Below are 22,873 nucleotides of genomic sequence, written 5' to 3' on the forward strand. Positions count from 1 at the left end.
GAGAAGAAGTCAGAAGGAGATGGTATTTTAACTGGGTCTTGTTTAAGGAGCAAGAATTTGCTGCATAATTGATATTCACAGTAGCAAAGAAATGTAATCAACCAAGATATCCATCACTGGTAGACTGAATAAAGAAAATGTGACACATGTATACTGTGGAATACTATGCAGCCATAGAAAATGAAACAATGTCTTTTGCAGCAACATGGATGCAGCTGGAGGCCAAAATCCTAAGCAAACCACTGCAGGAACAGAAAACAAATAGTATATGTTCTCATTTAAAAGTGGAAACCAAACATTGAATACACATGGATACAAGTAAGAGAATAATAGACCATGAGGACGGCTTAAGGGGGAAGAGTGGGAATGGAAGGCTACCTATTGGGCACCTTGGTAATGAGATCATTCATACAGCAAGTCTCAGTGACATACAATTTACCCATGTAACAAACCTGCACATGTGCCCCATGGACCTAACATTTAAAAAAAGTAATAATACTTCTGTATTATTTTGTATATTATTATTTGCATTAGTGAACAGGTTATTCACTAACATGAACAGGTTAACCTGAATAACCTGTTCACTAATATAAAAATAATACACAAAACAAGAATTTGTACATAAAGTAAGGTTGAAGGTTGTAGGGGGGAAGGAAGTAGGAGGACTCTACCCATGAAACAGATTAAGCAAAGAAATAGACCCACACATACACACACAGCAACACAAACACATACACGAATACACACAGTCATATATGTCCTCTTTTGACATGCTGTCAGTGTGTTTAAATCAGAGTTCTGAACTAAGAATAAGAAGAAATGCTTTTTTTAATCCTTGCTCTCCTACAATCTATTAGGTGACCTTGAGTAAGATCGTTAAAGTCTTAGAATCTGAGGCATTCCGTATCCAGCCTAAATTTGAATTTTGATGGAGAACATATTGTGGTAAAAGCTGGTTTTACTAGATTCAGAAACCCATGGAGCAAATATGTACTATACTTGGAAGTGATTATAGTGACCATAGAGTTCATAATTGCATCCAAACTGCAATATATGTCACTTGATTAGAAACTGTAGCTACCTACCAACATTTATAAATAATTTTATATATACCTAGATAACCAAACTATAAAGTTTTTGTTTTGAGACTAATGCTAAATACAAATAAGTACTTGAGCTATCAGTTAGGTTTTAGAAATGTTTGAGACTTTGAGAAACTATTTTGTAAATCAATATGTGTTCCATTGATGTTATTAAACTTTTGTAAATGAGCACTCTAAAAAAAAAAAAGCTGGATTCTATGACAGCTATGGCCCCATTCAATGAAAAAATTGGAAGATAAAATGAAAACTGTGTGGTTTAAAATTTATAATTTAGGGGATATAATTATAGTTTATGAGAAGTGATCAAAACTACCGCTTTTTATTTCCTGTAAGGGAAAACATTTTAAACTTTGATCAATATAAAAAAATGCAAATTAAATATGCCTTCACTCTGAATGTTTTTAGTGTTTTATAACAAAACTTTGGATATAAATATGACATTTTCTGTATAAATCAAGGACTTTTTTATCTAAATTTCAGATTTAAAAAACTGCTGAGAGTCAGGACATTGACATATAGTACATTATAATACTTCGGCTCTGTCTGGGCAAGCGGAGATGATAAAGAATCAGTGCAGTACTCAGCACCAAGTTTCAGGTGACAGAGAGAATTGAATGGCTGGAAATACAGTGGGGATGTACGAAATCATCTTCTTATATCTGAATATCTGTAGGATTTTTATTTGTCAAATATGAAAACTCAAGCTCAGAACCTATGCATAATACCAAAGATAGCCCCAGACACATACCTTTCTTTCTGCAAACATCCTGCAAGACTTTTAGCTCAAGGTTCAGTCTTCAGTTCTCTGGTTCTGCATTTGCTCCATCTAGAAACATGACCACAACTAAGAACCAGCCTTGGAATCTAAACTTCAATAGTTAGGCTTTAATTAAATTAAGGATGAGTTACTGAATGAATATCTTTGCATATCTATTTGTGTGGTTGAGGGTTGTTGGTGATGTTCTATATCTTTTCAAATTTTTAAAATATTTCTTGGGATAAATGATAATTTGTTGCTGGTTATCAGAGGTAATCTATTAATATTTCATTTGTGAAATGCTTGAATAACATCAGAATCTCATACTGTATTTGCAAATCAGAGAACTATTGTAAAAGGACATTTCAGTTGTTTACAAGAAAAAAAATCCCACATGTATTTAAATAATTCCCTTCATAAAAGTCCACTTCAGTGACAATAGTGATGGTCTGTGATCTAAGAATTTCTCTTGGGAACAAGAAAGTCCCATTGTATATATATAACAATAAACTATTGAATTAGTGATAGTACTAACAAAACTTTGGATGAGACAAAAGGGCATATTTGGAGAGGAGATCACCATCTCCCACAGGGTGTTTATCGCCTTACTGCACACTTAGGAATGCCCTAGACTTCTCTGGTCTGGCTTCCCACCAGCCTTTGGTATTGATCCAAACTACTTAGTGATGAATCTAGCCAGTACCCTCCTCCTATTTAAAGGTCTTGCATATCTATTATTGTTTTTATGTTTATTATCTTAATACCTGACATTTAAAACATCTTTCTTCCAAAGAGCTCTCTGGAGTGCTATAAGGTGTCAAGTGAAGACAAGCGAATGGGAAAGCACTTTGTGCTGTACAGATGAAAAGAGATATACTCTGGTCCTGCTGCTTTCGAGGAGCAAATTTTCTTGCTTCTTATTTCTTGCTCCAACATGACAAACCCTATTCAAGATGGAATTCTTAGACTTTACTCTTACTTTTCTTCTCTCAATCTCTCTTTCTCTCTCTGTCACATGCATACTCACACACACACACACACACACACACACACACACACCCCTGCATTTCAACTCTTACCTCTCAACTTTACCCTATTTTAACTCTTACTTCTCAACTTTACCCTGGTGACTTCTAAATCTGTATTCCACTATGGGATACTTTCTTAAAGCCCATCTCCATGTTTATAAATATATTTTGTAAATTTCTTCTTTAATATTTAAACTTAAATCCAACCTTCCCAATGTAAAGGTTATTTATTAATATTGAGGAAAACTTGTATAACTTTATTTGATATTCAAAATGCATTTTGAAATGTACAGATATATTTTTAATGGTATGACTCCAGTTAGAAATATATTAAAGAAAGGTATGAAATGCCCAAGGGCAGAGGATAATGATGAACAATCAAATTCGGTGAGCATATCTCAGAATATTTTGGACTCCCTAAGAATTTGAAGATGAGATCTGGTTAATAAAAATAAATAAATTCTAGGGTTATATTAAACATAAATTGATGACAGTCAAACTTTAGTGGATAAAGTCCACTTAAGCCCAAGTATTATGTATATCGAAATTTCAGAGAGCAGATATTAGAGAATAATTAATGCCATTTTATTTATTAATACTAACAAATACAAGCATCAACACTGCAAGGATTGTATGGCATCTTTTTGCAATTTTTCCTTTCTTCATTGTGCACATCTGAGAAATTCATACTGGTTGAGCTAATGCTCCCCAACCCAGTAACAGGATACTCCATCTCACAGAAGTAACTGACTAGATGGCAGGCCTGATGTTTATGAGGAGTTGGGTCCTCCCTCTACCACCCGATATTCTGCATTATGCTTTCTCAACTTCTTGATCTCTATCAATAATGATTCCATTCTTCGGAAACCAAAGTTGGGAGGAAGTGGAGATTTGTGGGACTCATCTTGAATACCTTCCTCTTACTCATTTCATGTATACAGTTGGCCCACAATTCCTTTTTTTTTTTTTTTTGAGATGCAGTCTCATTCTGTCACAAGGCTGGAGTGCAGTGGCCGATCTTGGCTCACCGCAATCTCTGCCTTCCGGGTTCAAGTGATTCCCCTGCCTCAGCTTCCTGAGTAGCTGGGATTACAGGCGTGCACCACCATGCCTAGCTAATTTTTTGTATTTTAGTAGAGATGGGGCTTCACTGTGTTGGCCAGGATGGTCCTGATCTCCTGACCTCATGACCCACCTGCCTCAGCCTCCCAAAGTTCTGGGATTACAAGTACGAGCCACCACACTCAGCTAACAATTCCTTTTGACTCTTCTATTATAATATGTGTTACATTTATCTTTCTTCTCTACCCTTGACTGCCAGATCAGTACCTGTTATGGCTGAATTACTGAGAAAATGTCCTAGCTGGACCCTGAATTTCAGACAGCTGTCAGACCAAGTGTCACTTTCAAGAACTTGCCCAAGAGATTAAAGCACTTCTTGTTTACTAATGCATTTCCCTCTTCCTGTCTTTCAAGGCTTTTTATAATCCATTTTCATCCTTGTTATCTAGAGATTCTTGCTACTCTCCGGTGATCCTTCTCTGGTCAGGGCCCCTTCTTTCCTGTCCCATGTCCTTGCTCTATGATGTTGGCTCCTGACTCTAAGCATTTATCTCTCTTGCTAACCCTCTTGAAATTTCTCCCACATTTTTTTCTAAGCATCAACACCTGACTCCCTTGTTGCATCCTTAAGTCCCACTTTCTCAGATGACTTTTTTAGGACATAACTCAGCTACTATCTTTTCCAGGAAACTTTGCCTTCAGTCGAGATTGGGTGGCGGGTGGCCTCCTTTATATGAGCAAAGTATCTTGTGAGTATTTGCAAAGCTGATACTATATTGCCACTGCCTGTTCATCTGCATCTATCTCTAGGCTCTTCACTCTTTTAGTATAAGAATCTTACTCTGTAGTACTTTGTGACTTCAGTGTTTAGTGTCCTCACTGCCACTTAGAAAGTTGAAATGACCTTTCTGGACATTTAGGGCTCTTTTCTCATAATTTCAGACTTAATTGTCTACTGTTTTCAAATCACTCAATGTGTTGATCTTCTTTTCCTAACAAGATTTAAAACATCTTATTACAGAGGAATCTTATTATAGAGATCATAGAGAATAATCCCTATGGATCTTTCAGAGTACCCATGTGCATAGTAGGTAATCATTGATCAGTTTTTATTATTTAATTAAATAACCAAGCATTATTGGAAATACTATCACAGACCAAAAATAATGTAACCCAGATTGGTAGGAATGAAAAGAAGTTGTGAATTATTACTCCATATTGTTCCTTAATAGGAAGGGGATCATTTTTGTCCCAAGAAAAATCATTTTGCCAGTTATGATATGCATTAAAACAGGCACCAGCATTAGAAGGTCTCACATCAGCTTATGAAGAAAAACGTTCTATCTCAAGAAATAATTGACTACCTTGCAAGTTTCCCTTCGTTGCCTAATATCCTTCTCTTTCACTACCTATATTGGCTTGCAGTCTCCCTTTTTCTTTTAGTGCTTTCACAACCCAAATTTTCTCCCCTACCTATCATTTGACCTTCCCTCCTAACTCTTTAAACTGTCTTGTCCATGTATCCAAGATAGATATTTCCTAGATGAAAGCCCTACCTATAACCCAATTCTCTTGAAAAAAACAATACTCTTTAAACCATCTCATCCCCGTTACTTCCAAACATCACAAATGGCTTATAAAGCCACTTACCAGACTGATTCTGTCCTAAGATCAGTACTCTGTCTTGCTTTCTTAAAATAGAAAAGAACACCATAGGAAAAAGAAGACTAATTTTGCTACTGAAAAAAGCCATGTGAATTTTATTTTTTTATTTTTTTTATTTTTTTTATTTTTTTTGAGACGGAATTTTGCTCTTGTTACCCATGCTGGAGTGCAATGGCGTGATCCCGGCTCACCGCAACCTCCGCCTCCTGGGTTCAGGCAATTCTCCTGCCTCAGCCTCCTGAGTAGCTGGGATTACAGGCACGCGCCACCATGCCCAGCTAACTTTTTGTATTTTTAGTAGAGACGGGGTTTCACCTTGTTGACCAGGATGGTCTCGATCTCTTGACCTCGTGATCCACCCCCCTCGGCCTCCCAAAGTGCTGGGATTACAGGCTTGAGCCACCGCGCCCGGCCCAGCCATGTGAAAATTTTAACTGCTAAATTGTTGTTGGATATGGGCATCAGGAATATTTACCAAGTGTATTGGAAAGTATGTGTATTTGTGAATTGTCTATAGTGTCTATATTTGTTTATATATACATATTATATAACATTTCATTATTATTATTAGTTTATCTCTCTATTCCTTACTGATGCCTAGTATCTACATAAGATTTATTTTATTTTATTTTTTGAGACAGAGTCTCACTTTGTAGCCCAGGCTAGAGTGCAGTGGCATGACCTTGGCTCACTGCAACCTCTGCCTCCCAGGTCCTGGTTCAAGAAATTCTCCTGCCTCAGCCTCCCAAGTAGCTGGGATTACAGGCACACACTACCATGCCCAGCTATTTTTTGTATTTTTAATAAAGACGGACTTTGACCATGTTGGCCAGGCTGATCTTGAACTCCTGACCTCATGTTCCACCTGCCTGGGCCTTCTAAAGTGCTGGGATTACAGGCGTGAGCCACCGCACCTGGCCTATAAAAATTTTTAATAGACACCATGTGTTGAGTTTATGATCTAAGCTTTCTCATAACTAGTCTATTCAAATAGATGATTGAGGATTGCCTTTTTTATTTGTCCAACTGATGTGAATTCCATTTATTTTGGTTTTGTTTTCCTGTTGTTTCTTACTTGATTAAAAGTTTAACATAGCTGTGGGTTTTTCTGGTGCAATGTAGATTTGGCCTCAGACAAATAGACATTTCCAATCTACAACCCAGCCTACCTATGTAAATGCTTCAGCTATGCTATAAAGGATTTATATCCTGACATTACTAGGCAGGCAGCATGGTATAATAGGAAGAGCAGTGTTTTGAGAGTTGGGCTTTTTTACTACTAATCTCAGTCATCCTAAATAACTATATAAAGTCTAAGTTTCCATGTCTCAGCTGTAAAATGGGAGGATTGAACCAGAAGATTTTCTGGGTCTTTTCTACCTTTAACAGTGTGCAATTCTTCTAATTACACATGCTTCCTGATTTTCCTTTAATTCATATGGTATTTACTGGCTTAAAGTCTAAAAGTGATTTTCTGACAGGTGGTGTGATAATACTTGAACTGTTTATCTCACAAAGTTGCAAGAAGATACAGTATTAAATTATGTGTATCAGTATACATTTGCAAACTGCAAAGCTCTATACTTGCACAAAATACATTATTATTAGATATTTATATTTCTAATATTACTATGGTTTAAAAAGATTCATGATACCTCAGTATGCAACCAGCAGAGGGAGACAAGTTCAGATGATATTTCTTGTTGAAACATAGAATCAGTTAATTGTTACATGGATGTGTTTTTAAAAATCAAAAGGAGATTCACTATTAGCAAATAGGTCACTTGCTAACATGCTGTATATATAAATACATGGAAGTAACAGAAACATATGAGAGAAAGAAAAAGAAAAAAAAGAAACCATAGACAAATATGGGGGAAAGAATCTGAATTTCTGGTCTTAGTTCATTACAGAATGCAGAGACAGCTCCCCTGTGAAGAATGTCACATTCCTTAGACAACTTCCTGAGCCTGTCCATCTGGAAGTGCAGGCTATTTGAGGACCAATTTAGGAACCAATCCAGAATTCTAAAAGTAGAATTTCTAAATTCCCTCTAGCTTTTTTTTTTTTTTTTTTAACTTAACATTCCCATTTTATCAACCTGGACTTCAAGAAAAGGAGAGGCATCTTTTGCCTCTCCTGTTTCCTCAACTTCCATATCCAACTAACGTTGACATGTCCCATCAGTCCTGTGAAATTTTTCACCTCTTTTCTCTTTTCACTGTCTTTGCCCTGTAGACTGCTTTTATCCTCTCTTGCCTGTGCTATTTCAGAAACTTTGTAACTGGTCTTCCCTGACTGTGACTTGTCCCAGTCTATCTTCCATTCCATTTCAAGTCAGTTATCTTCTTAAAATACTCCCTTGCTCAAAGTTTTTGATGGCTCCATATTGCATACAGAATAAAGGCCAAAATAATTAACATGCCTATCAAGCCCCTCACTAGCCCCAACTTACAGAAGCAGAGTCACTTTCCATGTTAACTTTTTGCTGTCTCCACCTTCATACACTTCTCTACAACTTACCATTCCCCACCAATGTAAAGTCTCTGAATGAACGATTTCATTCCTCGTCATTATCAGGAAGCAACAATATATATAATCAATAAGGTTTGCCTCTCATCCTTTCATCAACAACTTTATTAGTTTTCTAACTAGTTATTCTCCTTCATCTTTGTTCTACTTTCTAATTTCCCATTGCAAAATAGGCTTCTTAAGATGTCAGTATCTCTCCCCACTCCTTCAGAATCTAAAGTAGCCTTCTAACTATGAGATGAAGGGGGACTCTTCATTAGGCAGCTTCTCTAACCCGCCTTCTTCCTCTCCTCTACTTCTGTTAATTTGATGAGTCTTCCTGCAGTTCCATTCTTCTTGCAGACTGATTTTCGTGGCCATACTTCACTTAAAGTGTTATCTTCCTCCATTCTCTTCTTATACACCTTTCAAGGATTATCTAAAATTCCATTTCCTCTGCAAAGCTTCTTCCTGGATTCCCTTTTACGAACCCCCAAAGCATTTCGATTCTGCTCCCTTACAATTTAGTCCTTGGTTATTCACTGGCTAATTTTATTCATGTGTGTTTACCTTATTGCTCTACCTCATGAGTTTCTGAGTTTCTGAAAATGATGACTCTGAATTTTACTATTTTCAGTACTAATCAGCATCAAAGAGAAGACTGGGCATGTACATTGATTAGCTTGCCTCTGTCCTATACTGGAGAGGAGGTTTGAAAGGCCCGCCTTATAATTTTACAAAGACAATATTTAATCTCTCTCGGGAAGGAGTTTTTAACGCCATTCCCTCATTAGAATTGCACAAGGACAGGGTGGTTAATTTTGTACATCATTGTTTCCCTAGAGGTTAGCACAGTCCCTGTTGTATGATAGGTCTCAAGAAGTGTTCATTAATTTAATGAATTTCTGTATATATGGCAACACCACTGATGTGGCAGGTCTTGTGAATCCTCTTCCTCTCATCTAGGCAATGCTCTTATATTCAACATTAAAAGCACAGAGGGCTGAGACTGTGAATTACAGACTAGATAAGAAAGGAAGATACTTTTAAGCAGGCAGACTTCTGGGGCCCTCTGAATAATATGATGACCTAATACTGAACTTGCTCTATAGCTCGATATTGTCAGCAAACTCTGGAAAAAACATATTAGTGTTATTTACATGACTTATAGTCTCAAGATATTTAACTAGGCATTTTATTGATATTTAGCAGGATAGCTATTGCCTGATAAATGCAGATATGTAAGAAAATAGTAAAGTGTAACAATTATGTAGCATCTGTTTGTCTTGTTATGCATGTCTTAATTTTTAACACACTGGCTTATATTGATACTTAATTAACATATAATAAACGTATTAATGGTAAACAAAGTTTACACTTAAAAGCAGAAACTGAAACACTTTTTTCGACTAGCTGGTATTAATAACAGCCTACTTGACATTCTGTCAGTTCTTATTTGATGATTTGATGAGTGATAGCTTTCTGCTAGGGTATACCATAGTTGAATTAATACGGTGAGGAGGAATGCTGCCATATGGAAAACACGGATCACTTCTGATAGCACATGGCCTGTTGGGGAAGATTTTCCCATTATGTGCAAGTTCAGTCAACTCAGTCTCCTCTCCATCTGATTTTTACCCCCTAGTCTAAGTCAGTTGCCACTGGACGACTAAGATTTCCTTCTGTTTATTTCCTGTTTCTGCTGTTGTCCCTTTACAATCCATTCTTCAATCTTTCTAAAATGTAAATTGGATCATGTCAATCCATTGCTTAAAACTTGCTATCCAGGTCACTAGACTAAAATTTAAATTTCTTATATTGGAACTCCTTCATTATGACCCTTCCTCAATTTCTAATTTTATTTGTTTTTTCCAACTATCGTCACAATATACACACAAACTACATCCCAAGTATATTGTCTTTATTTTGGTTCCTGGTGTATGACACACTTATTTCTACCTCAGGGCTTTTGTGAATGCCATTTTGGTTTTTACCTGGAAAGGCCTTCTTGCTGGTATTTGCATGGAAGCCTTCTTAGATTTGGGGATTTCGTTAAAATGCCAACCTCTTCAAAGAGGTGTTGCTTGACCACTTTTCTTTATACTCCCCTTACCACATCTCCAGGCCATTTACTCTGTATCATACTTTTTTTTTTTATCATAACATTTACTTTCTGAAATAATCTTAATATGTATGTACTTGTATAGTGTTCATTTCTGCATCTAGAATACAAGTTCAGTAGAGCAGAGTCTTGGCCTGTCTTGATTCACTACTGTATCAACAAAAGCATATTGAATAAATGAATGAACATACACATTTCAGAACATACTGGGCACGTTAGAATACAGAACATACATATTCTGGAATATGGGACAAAATATTTTACACCCACCTACACTCTTCCTCACTTCTCCTTGGCCTACTTTCTGATTGTAGGAATTCAAATCAGTGCAACAACCATAAATAGAGGGTAGAATTTCCTTATTACCTGCGTCTATTAGTTGCAGGTAATCATTCTGAAGACGCCACTATTGCCATCTTTCCAGATGTTGCAATTTCTTCCCATATCTTGGGGGTAGGGGTAGATCAATAAGAGTAGTAGCAATGCAGATGCAGCATTATTTGGTCATTTCTACCTCCTCGTGCATGGTAGAAGAGTGGACAACCTAGAAAAGAGGAAGGTCCAAGGGCTGGTGTATGTATTTCTGGGAAATAATAAGGCGTATAAAAATTACTTTTCTGGTGTGCAAATGCATCAGTAAATGTAAGTACATATATGTTTACGGGTAATCAGGAACAGAAGCAAGAAGTAAGGATGCAAGTAGCAGTTCAGGAATCCCAAAGACCTTTCAAAAACTGGGACAGATCCAAGCATTGATGCCTACCAAAATAGAACACGTAACTAAAGTATACTTAGTTAAAAGCAGAAAACTGATATGATAATAACAAACTACAAAGGCACGCACTAAATGCAAACCAAAGAGTGATTTTTAATTGTGCAGGATGTGGATCAAGTGTTTTCCATCACTGGGGGAGAAGGTCTAAAGTAAAGATTTGGACAATATTTAACTGACTTGCAGTTGACTGATTTTCTTAGGAATTGACACATATGCCAATGAAGCGTCTGAATTGGAAGGGCCAGATTCCAGAGAAAATCACATAAGATAGTGCTGTGTTTATAAGCATAAACTGAGTTACTTGAATATGGCTTAATCATGATAGAATCATTGAAAATGTCATTCAGGGATCCTCAGGAGAGGTATGAACAATTCTGCATTTCTAGTTCATATGGCAATGCTAATTCCACTTAGAAAAGTAAGGTACAGGCATGGTGTTATTATGATTAAGACCTTAAAACTGTAGAAATGTAGAGTAGTATATTAATATTATAGACATGTTTAGCATAAAATGCAAGCAGTGCTGTTAAATTAGTTGCACATTCCAGCCTGCATCTGGATTTCATGTGAGCCTATTACCTTACAAAGCTAAATAGAAGAATAAACCTTTCATCCTTCTTAGGATCCTCAGACGTTAGCCAGTTTTTGTTTTTACTGCAACATTTGTCCCTTGAGAGTGCCAGAATCTTCTAAAGCCTCTTTTAGAAAGGCAGTATGTTATTTTAAAGTAGTAGTTAAGATCATCTTACTTGGGTGATGATGGCTGTTTCACATGGCTAACAGCCATACTTGCCTCACAAATAACCTGAAAGTATGTTCATTTTTGCCAGCCTTCTTGGAAGAATGTATATAGTGGTTTACAGAAAAATAGCTTGTGTAAATTTCAGCCACATATTTATTTGTTTCCTTCTCTACATTTCCGAGGAAAGAAAGCAGAGAAGTTAATTTCAGGGTAGATTTAGGGGAGTGATGATTAGGACGAGACACATTATCCAATGTCTATTGACTAATGGATTTTTCAGAAAACAAGAGATCATGGAGGACAAAAAACCAGACAGATTCTATCAAGTGGAAAGAGGAAGAACTCTGAGAAAGCATAATGTTGAAATGGAAGTAGACAGTGCACCCTCAGTTACTTTTATTATTTTGTAAATGGTGAGGTAAGCCAAGTGGACAGTGCACCCTCAGTTACTTTTATTATTTTGTAAATGGTGAGGTAAGCCAAGTGAGTGAGCATGAGCATTTAATGACTCTTCCATTCTCGTATTTATCAGGTATAGAGTACCCCATCTGGGCCTAGTGCTGAATTAAAGAGCTGGGCTTGAAGTGCTGCCTGAATTTAAATAATAAATTTTAAAGAAATAAACTTCATAATTTTGAAATTGTTGAGAAACTCAGTCTAATTGAATTAGAACTAATTTCTAAACAGCCTAAATTAGATAATTTTAAAAATATAGTCTTTTTTTTTTTTTTTAAGAGACAAAGTTTTGCTCTTGTTGCCCAGGCTGGAGTGTAATGGCATAATCTCGGCTCACCGCAACCCCTACTCCCGTGTTCAAGCGATTTTCCTGCCTCAGCCTCCCTAGTAGCTGGGATTACAGGCATATGCCACCATGCCTGACTAATTTTGTATTTTTAGTAGAGATGAAGTTTCTCCATCTTGGTCAGGCTAGTATCAAACTCTCAAACTCAGGTGATCTGCCCACCTCAGCTTCCCAAAGTGCTGAGATTACAGGTGTAAGCCACTGACCCTGACCTAAAAGAGTCTTTTTAAAAAAACTGCATATTGCCTTCAGTTGTCATAGTTAAGTCAATTTGTTTTTTAAAAAGTTGCCAATAAATGGACTTTATTTAATAAATATATTTTTAAAAACCTTTAATTACATTATATGATTTTTATACCCATATACGCTTATAATATTTTTCTTATTAGGTAGCTTAGGCAATTCTATAATTCTGATTATAATCCAGATTTACTTTAATATATTCTTTTCTCAGAGTGACTATAGAGACAAATTCCAGATTTTATTGATTTACTACAAATTCCACATTCCTACTACTTGATGTAAATTACTTTGTATTTCAGTATGTTAAACATATGTTTTCTCTAAGCACCACCAGGCAAGTTCTTCTGGTAGTATGAGGTTACCAGTATAGGTATTAGCTAACAATCGTGTATAAACATCTTCTGTTTAAAATATGCTACCACCTACCATACTTCTTCCTTGTCCTGAAAAAAACTTTTCTTTCTTCATAAAAAATCTAGTTGACTGAAACAGTAGAATACTCATACTCTTTAAATGTCTAATCCAGGCGTCCGCAAACTTTTTACACAGGGGCCAGTTCACTGTCCCTCAGACCCTTGGAGGGCCACCACATACTGTGCTCCTCTCACTGACCACCAATGAAAGAGGTGCCCCTTCCTGAAGTGCGGCGGGGGGGCTGGATAAATGGCCTCAGGGGGCCGCATGTGGCCCGCGGGCGGTAGTTTGGGGACACCTGGTCTAATCCTTCCCCTCAGAATCTATGCTTTTACCAGAGGTCATACTATTCACTTAGCACCAACAATGGAAATAGATGATTCTTGTAACTACCAGTCCCTTGCACCAGAAAAGAGCTACTGGTCTCTCTTTTCTTCCACTTGACATGGAAGAAGCACCAAACCAAAGGATATATGTTAATTGAAGCCTTTGTCTAAGCTAACTCTTCATTCCTAAGTGGTTAGAATTAGCCTGACTAAGGATGGTCATGTCTGTTGGTGGTGTGGAGCTAGGGAAGGTGTTCTTTTCTCTTCAGTCTTGGCAGAAGTTATATAATCCTTGCATCTTTTTTTTTTTTTTTTTTAACACTTCAAGCTCATTTTTTTAATTGTTACTGGGATTCACAGGATTATGAGTTTTGTAGTTAACTATCAACTTGGCCTGTTTTTCCTATGGCAAAATGGATTCCAAGTTTTAAACAGCTGAGTTATAACTTAGTGCTCAAACATTATTGGTTTATTAATTGGGCACTGCTTATAATTCCTGACATAGGACACCTTGATTTATATAACGTGAATGCACAGTACACACAAAATTAATTGAACTCCATCAATCATGAATATGTGACAATTCAGATTCTAATCCTCAGTCTTTTCTTAAAAACAAAATAGGTCTTTCTTTCTCTCCTCACATAATCTGTAAGGGTTCATCTATCTTTTAAACTGATAACATACAGCAGAAAAAGTGCTTTGAATATTTACTGGGCAAGCCAGTTTCAGCACCGTGTTTCCCTAAGGCTTGTACTCTGGTGGAGTTTGATAAGGATTCCTAAACATATTTTCTTTCTTTTTATTTTATTTTTTTTTCCGCAAATGTCCTAGGCTAAACATTTGCTTAAATAAGAGGGATGGGTATCATATCTCTCTATATGTACATATTTATTTTTAAATTTGTGGAGTATTTGTGGAAAGATAAATAACAAACTGAAAATGTTTGTTGCCTTCAGAGAAGAGAAATGGGTTGCCCAAAGACAGGAATAAGAAGAAAACTGCAATTCACTCTAGAGCATCTTGTACTATTTGGTTTTTGCGCCATGTGGATACTTTCATTATTTAAATAAACATAATCAAAAAAGAGGGGGGAAAAAGCCCTTGGCTGATGCAAACACATCTTTTATCCTCAACGTCAGTACTGAGGGAGTTGTCCAAGAGTTTGGGTCTCTCACTTGAGTGACTCTCAATGGCCTTTATGATCCTCATCACCTTATGGTCCTCACCACTTGCTTGGCTCATGGAACAGGAGTGACAAATGATGGCAACCTATCTGCCATTAGCTGGAGTGCTGCATACAGTCTTACTTAGTGTATCTTCACAAATGACAAGCTTGCTGATTGACAAATCTCCTTCCTTGCATATGAACATTGTGAGAAGTAAGTGCCAGGAGGGAACGTGGGTAGCAATTCAATGTGCCCTTTTAATAATAATCCTTCATACCATTACTCATGTGTAGGATTGAGTGAGGGTTTCCTGGAGAGTGAAGTTGATTTAGGGATCAGGGATCAGCTGCTGAGGCTGGCATTTGGAAAAAACAAGCCAAGCATTCACACCCCAGACCACTCAATACCAGCATTGTCTCCAATCCATCTTTCATAAGGAGGTTCCAAGAGGGGGAGGGGATGGAGGAAGGAGAGAAAATAAACCATTTTAATCCTGTAAGAGAAAGTGCAGGAGAGAGGAGAGAATGAACAAGATTTGAACATGCAAAGCCAGTTGCCAAGAATGTTTCGTTTGAAATCAACTTTGGCTTTTAATCTTAGACTCCACTGTCAAGTTTCTTCTCAGTTTCTTTATCCCATCTTTTAGGACATTCCCTACCCTCACCCCCCACCTCAGTGCTTTCCTGTTCTCTGTCCCACTCCCCCTATTTGCAACTCTCCTTCTTACCTCCTTTTTCTTCTTTCCTTACCCCTTACCTCTTCTTTCCCGGACTCTTTCTCCTGTTCTTTTTTAGCTTAAGTCCCTCTCTTTCTCCCCTCTCTGCTGAACAGTACCTCTGAGCTCCATTCCCCCTTCTTAAGAAAATCAGCCAGGCCTCAGATGGAGCTGTCGTCCTGACAACCCAAAGGCGCATCAGGCTTTCATTGAGGCTGGCTGCTGCTGAAGGGGGCAGTTGTGCAAAGCGAGGGGCCATGTCCAGGGGAGGGTGGAGGGGATGACGTGGAGGGGCTGTTGAAAACCAGCAGGGTGCGGGGTGGGGGGTAGGTGGGTGGGTGGGGGGAGGTGCTGAGCAGAGAGAGCGCCAGGGACTGGAAGGAGAAACAGGAAAGGGAGGAGGGGGAGAGAGGCTCTGGGTTGCTGCTGCTGCTGCTGCTGCTGCTGCTGCTGCTGTGTGGCTGTTTCTGTACACTCACTGGCAGGCTTGGAGCCGGCTCCCTCGCCCGCCCGCCAGCCTGGGAAAGTGGGTTACAGAGCGAAGGAGCTCAGCTCGTGCACTAGCAGAGAGCGTCCAGCCACAGAGAGACCAAACAAGAACCCTTCCTCTGGCTCTCTCTTCAGCTCTTCCAGAGGGCTTGCCATTTGTACTCTCTCTTTTGAAATTGTGTTGCTTTTACTTTTTCACCCTTCTGCCTGGGTTTTGTGAGGGCTTTGTTAAGTCTTAGAGGGAAAAGAGACTGAGCGAGGGAAAGAGAGAGGCAAAGTGGAAAGGACCATAGACTGGCAAAGCCCGCTCTGCGCTCGCTGTGGATGAAAGCCCGGTGTTGGTGAAGCCTCTCCCGCGAGCAGCGCGCGCCCCTCCACAGCACCCCACAGACCCGAACCTCGGCAGTGGCCACCATGGTCGGGAGAGTTCAGCCAGATCGGAAACAGTTGCCGCTGGTCCTACTGAGATTGCTCTGCCTTCTTCCCACAGGACTGCCTGTTCGCAGCGTGGATTTTAACCGAGGCACGGACAACATCACCGTGAGGCAGGGGGACACAGCCATCCTCAGGTAGGGCTTTTGGGCAACTTTTCTGCTGCGCGCGTCCGTGTGTGTGTGTGTGTGTGTGTGTGTGTGTGTGTGTGTGTGTACCTGATCTTCTTGAACTCCAGCTCCTGATGATGCAGCCTTGTGGGGTGTGTGTGTGTGTGTGTGTGTGTGTGTGTGTCCCCGTTTTACTGACTGGTTGGCATGAGAGCTAACAAAATTCAAGGGATTCTGGTCCCTGTCAGGGAGCAGTGGTGATGGTTAAATGTGGTTCGGTTCTTAGGATCTTGTTTCTCTTATCAAGGAAGCCTAATTTCACCCATGGCATTGGAGACTTCTAGGCAGTATTCTTGCTATTGTAATTGCTGTTGCTTTGCACTTGAGAGTTTTGTTGGGATGCCTTAATTCTGAAAGAAAGGTTGATGGATTATGGCTCTCAGAGAGTAGTACAGGGTACTGCATTCTTCTTGTTCCTCCCGTGTCTGTGTTTGTGTGTGCTTTCAGGCGAACACACACACACATATCAAGGCTGTGTGTGAGGGTTTCTGATAGAAGATTTTCTGTAAAGATTTTCTAATTGATATGGAGGGCAATACATCAATCTTAGAACTTTGGTTGGTTACTGAACCTTTTCTGGTATGTGGATATAAATCAACACAAGATACAAACAGCAGAAAGAAAAAGAACTTGCCAAATTGCTGATATTTAAGAGTGACAGTGTTAAACACAGAGGTTGGGAAAGAATTAACTTGGTATCAAATGGGTATTTCAAATTGATTGCAGACGTCAAAGTCTTTTTTTCTGTGCAACTCTGCCAAACTCTAAAATAATTTGAGATTGAAATTTGGAAAGCAAGAGTCCCAAGTCCTTGGGAGTTTGACCCCTATCAGGTACTGTGAGCTAGAGATACTCAAATGAGACCTAGTCATATTTTTATTTCCAAAATGCTCCAAGGTTACTTTTGTGTTTCTCTTCACTCTTCTCCCTCTCGACCCAACTGTACCTACCCGTTGTTCTTTTTCCTAGCTTTCCTTGAATTTCTGGCAGATTCTAACAGAAAGAAAGAATCACTCTCCTTGGAGACCTTTTAAAATCTCATTTCCTCCAAATAAAATGACCCAGTGTCAGTCTGTCTATCTAGCTAATATTGCTTGTTGTGGCAATAAAAACACAGTAGACGATAGAAAATAAACCTCTAATCTGTGTGTAAGGAGCTGATAGTGCATAAACCCAGAGGCATCAGGGAGCAGTTCTCTAGCAGAGCTGCCGACAGCAGCAAAGTTTTCTTTCCTTTTCTCAGAAATAAATTTGGTTGGCTGTCACAGTGTCCTGCTTTGGGAGCTCTAGCCTTGTTAGAGAGGAAAGTGTGTGCTGTATGCCGTGCATTGCATATGTGTGTGTGTTGTGTGGGTGTGTGTTTCTCGAGATTGTAAAAAGTAAGAAAATGCTAATGTGTAGCGCTCCTTTCTTCATTTCCTGAGCATTGGGTGATTATGAATCCCAAAGATCTTACTATCCAAAGCAGATTTTCCCTTCTAGCTCTTCAGCTTTACAGACCTGCAAGTGTGATTTATCCACATGGAGTAATAAGATTTATAGAGTAATTTATCTGTTTCCAAAGGGATTTGGACATGGTACAGAAAATGTTTTTGCGAACACACAAGCATGCGATTTCAACTGCTAGCATTCATACTCCCCAACATCATTAACCCTTTAATGGTGAAGCACTCTACATAAATTTATGCTATCCCTAGAAATTTTGTTCACTGGTTGTATGATTGAATATGAGAAAAGTGAATAGCTTGAATGTATAAGTTGTTTTTTATCTAAGTGTCCTTGAGCTTTATAAGGTCTTTCTAAGTCAGCATCTCCTGTACCTGAAACTATAGTTATCTAAGAGTTAGGTAAGTATAGGAATGTTAATTCAGAAGAATAAAAACATTCTTATACTTTCATACAGAAGCAGTCTCACTGCATACATATCTATGGATGATACATAAGAGCTTTTGTTTGTCTATGGCTCAATAGGAACAGAGTTTTAAGCATTATACTTTAGCAGACATTACAGTATGGAAATAGGGACTATGAGAGAAAAGATAAACACAGAACCACTTATTCTCTGGTAAAGAAAAGATAGACAAACCGAGCATGAAAATAAGTCGCCTATGAAACACCATTTCTTTCCCAGATCTCACCTTACATGCCATCTTTTTTATTTCCTTGCCTTGGACAAGGGTTTATTTTGGCGTTGGTGGGGCTTCATCAAAATTAACTATGGAAAGAATTCCCTTTGTTTCCTTAGCTGACCTTCTTCTCTATCTCTTTAAATCCAGTAAGCTTTGTGGGTCAGTTTCCTGGTAAAGAATGGTGCTCTTGCTTTCCGTTTGTAAGGCTAGCCTGGAAAAGGCATGTTTTCACTTTATTTGTGACATTTTACTGGGCGCACGAACTTCCAGAGGAGGAGAGGAAGGAGAACTTGATTCATTGGAAGCCACAGTAGATGTCTGGCACTGAGAAAGTGAAATGGCTAGGAGAAAAAAAAAATTATCTTAGTGAGTCTGTGGCCCTGAATAATCTGAGATGGCAACAGGAGACAAGGGAGGTTTGTAATTCTGGTTATCCAGTGACAGAAGTTTGGCTGACTGTCCCCAAAACATTTACCTTCACTGCCTTAACGTTTCCTGTGAAACAAGTGTTTGTTTTGAAGATTGATGCTCATTTTTTGTAATTATGATCTTTAGTGTAATTATGCATCCGATAAGAGGGTACACATTAGTCTTGAGGTCTTGCCCTGCAGTTTCTATCATTTTGAAAAAAATAAAAACTATATAATTATGGTGACAAAACTGGAGGGAAAGAGAGATAGCCTCATGTATACATACCTAACTCAGTTTTTTTCTAGAGAACATTACAGACCTGTATAAGAAATTGTACAAGGAACTAAAGAAAACCACAATACAAACTTCTGTCCCAGGGACAAAGAATCAAAGTGTGATTCACAGAGTAGTGGCAGCAGCAGGAACAGCCTTGGAGTTCCTCCCTAAATAGAATAACCAGAATCTGCATTTACATCTGTGTGCACAGTGAAGAGTGAGACAAACTTATCCACAGGACTTCAGTCATGAAGCACCCTCAGGTGCTTTTCTGAACAGAGTCTACCTGCCTCATTACCAGCTCCCATAGGAGTAAGAGTTCAATTCTGGACCAGTTTGTAACACTGTTTCTTCCAACTCTCTACCCTCATACCCATAGATATTCACTTCCTGCTTAATAATGGCAGGTTGAGACTATGTATTAATAGTTCTCTTATAAGTCAAGGAATAGTGGAAATAGCATTTCAAACCAACCTTTAAAATTTAATTTTTAATAGTTCTACTGACCATATTTTTAATATGAGCAGCAGATATGTGAACAAATAATTATAAAATATTTGACCACAAAAAACCATGCTAGTTTCAAAATACAGTACATTATATTATCACATATCTGTTCATAAGGCAACTTTGTAAAACATATATACACATGCGTATCTGGATATAAAACAAGTGGGCATGTGATAAAATACAGGGACTTCACATTTGTGATTTTAAATATTCTAAATTCAAGGTAATGAAATTTTATTTACCTCACAATTCTGACCCTATTTGATGTTTACAGGGTATTATAATACTTTTAATGATAGTAACATTGTTTCCATTTAAATGTCAGTGTACCTCTAATAAGTATTAGAGATTCCCAAGGAAACTGAATATCTAATGAAGAATAGTTACTGTTTAGTTTTTTACACATTTGGGATTCTTAATTCCCTGTTTGTTTCTACACCAAGAGGGGAAAGAAGAAACAAAAGAAGATGTGATTCTTTGATAGTAAAATGTAAAGATCTTAAATTTCTGTTTGTCTTCTGTAAGTCATCTGGAATGCCAATATTCATGAATAAAGTGTCAACACTCCAATTCTTGACACAATATGTGATTTTCTATGACTTACAATTCACTATTTGAAACAAACTGTGGGCATGGGCCTACTGGGTAAGTTTGTAACCATGATGAAGTTTTCTTTTTCTGTAGTTAAATCACTAGATGTAATCAAAATTTGTTGGTTAGCCCTGATACTTTAAGGATCATGCATTGCCAATAAATCCTTTATCAAATATACTTAGTAAATAATGGTATATAACATACTACACATCATCTAAAAAAATAGCATCTTATATACATTTTGTTAAAGAATGTTTATGTACCTGTAAACTATATCCTTTGTTGCCCTTTATGGACTGACAAACACAGTGGACAAATCTCATAAGATACAAATTGTGGCTATCTGTGTTTCTGTAAGTATGGAACACATAAGTGTGTCTACACATACAGTACACAGAAGACTTTTATTTTATGTGGTTTGACTTAGAATGATGTATTTGTAGAATTACGGAAAAAAACAAAAGTGACTGACTCATCCACTAAGTCAATTGGTGAGAGTTAAATGCTTGTGTTTCTCAAAGCTGATTTCACATAACAGTAAACTCAGGCCAAAAAGGATTAGTGCATTTTACTGTGGTCTTTGAGAGTGCCAAATACACATGACTGTGACTTACCTGATAGGAGGTTGCCTAAATATCCTTGTCTCTCTCCCTGTCATCATCTGAGACTCAGAGATACCCCTCCTCCAGAGCATAACTTACAGCTTACAGCCATTGACTCTGTTTTTTCTCTCAGTGTCCTGCCTGTTAGTTTGTACGACTCAGAAGATCTGAGCTCTGAATTTGGATACATACTTGCATGCTATAACTTTAAGCAAGTCTCTTTAATATTTTGAGCTTCAGTTTCATTTACAGAATGCTGCAACTATCTATTTTAGTTACCCTACAGGGTTGTTTTAAGAAGCTCACAAGAGGTAAGGTAGGAAGTTTGTTGAATTGTAAAGTGCTACACAAATGTAAAGTATCAACGGCTTCTTAAACACATACAGCCAATTATTCAGACTTCAGGGAATTCTTTTCTTCTTCTTTTTATGCCAGTGTTTCTCAAATTTCAGTGTGTATATAAAGTATGCGGAGGGCTTGCTACAGCAGATTGCTTGACCTCCACTGCTAGAGCTTTTGAGTCAGTAGTTCCCTGGTAAATCTGAGAATTTGCATTTCTCACAGGTTCTCAGGCGATAACTGACACTACAGGTTACTACAGGTGTGATCCACAGATTGGGCATCTTGAGTATCACATAGTTACATGTTAAAAAAACAACTCAGGACGTATGCTGGAGGGAATAAATCAGAATCCACATTTTAGCAAGACTTCCAGGTGATTTGCAAACATACTGAGGTTGGAGAAGCACTGCATTAGACAGTTCACAGCCATGGGCGCACAGTACCATCAGCTGGGGAGCCTTTAAAAAATACTGATGCCACATGTCCTCTAGTCTCAGAAATTCTCATGTAGTTTGGGGAAGGGACTGGGCACAGGTTTTTCCTTTTCTTTTTAATGATTCTGCTATGTACATAGAGGTAAAAAGCAGTGCCTAACTGGATAAGGAATCTCTTTTACAAATCATTTTCAGGGCAACACTAAACAGATATCAGTAAAAAAAATGGAGTCATGTTATGTGGTTTTAGAAATATATCAATAGCCAAAGATGAACAAATTCACACAGGAGAGAGGAAATAGATCACCATAAATCCGTTTGTTTATTGTGCAATTTCATCATTCCAATGCCATGGAAAATGGGGTGACTTTATTTAATATGGAAAATATTTACATAATGTCTATGGAAATAACATAAAGCTTATTATTCTGTGCTATCTCTCATTTGGATTATAAAATATACAGAACTGTTCTAAGTTGTTTTTGTTGTTGTTGCTTCTAATGCTATCAGTAAGGAAGAAAAGAGACTATTTAGACAAGGGAAATGACTTCTCTGCTAACATATTCAAGCATGCTAAATTGTGTGCACTTACATACATGAATATGTGATTTGCAAAATAATGGTATTTGTATAATTCATCTCAATTGTATATAGTGATTTCTCTTTAGTTGAAACTTATAGTCAAGTCTTTGTGTCATAAAAACTTTTCATGAAGATTATAATAAGTTCGAAATGTTCAACAAGTAGTTAGAAGACCAACCTCTAAATATCATGAAATAGTCTAATCTATTAAATAAAGATAACTGACAACTGCTTTTGCCTACTACACAGCTATTTTTAGATCAAATGAGATTATATGTATCAAAGTATTTTATAAACTGTATAATGGAATAAACTATAAGCTTTAAAAAAGACTATTGTCATTGAATTTACAGTAGGTTACAACTTTTCGAACATTTAAAAAATGTAATAAAACAAGCCTTTTCTTATTTCTATCCTACACACTGGCCATTTGCACTATGATGTTTTTATTATTTCATTTCAAGTCCT

General features: G+C 37.8%; 1 protein-coding gene across 3 annotated transcripts in view; it reads left to right on the forward strand.

The window, feature by feature from the left end:
• Positions 1 to 15,834: 15,834 nt before the first annotated feature.
• Positions 15,835 to 22,873, forward strand: part of LSAMP (limbic system associated membrane protein) — a 631,380-nt gene continuing 624,341 nt past the window's right edge. For 2 of the 3 annotated variants that reach the window (XM_010345960.3, XM_074404330.1), the window contains exon 1: positions 15,835 to 16,492. In XM_010345960.3, the coding sequence (XP_010344262.1) occupies positions 16,338 to 16,492 (155 nt within the window). In that variant the 5' untranslated portion in view covers positions 15,835 to 16,337. The remainder of the gene's footprint in view (positions 16,493 to 22,873) is intronic. The other variant, XM_003935432.4, reaches the window with a different exon arrangement.

This window comes from Saimiri boliviensis, chromosome 8, assembly GCF_048565385.1.
Source record: "Saimiri boliviensis isolate mSaiBol1 chromosome 8, mSaiBol1.pri, whole genome shotgun sequence".
NCBI lineage: Eukaryota > Metazoa > Chordata > Mammalia > Primates > Cebidae > Saimiri > Saimiri boliviensis.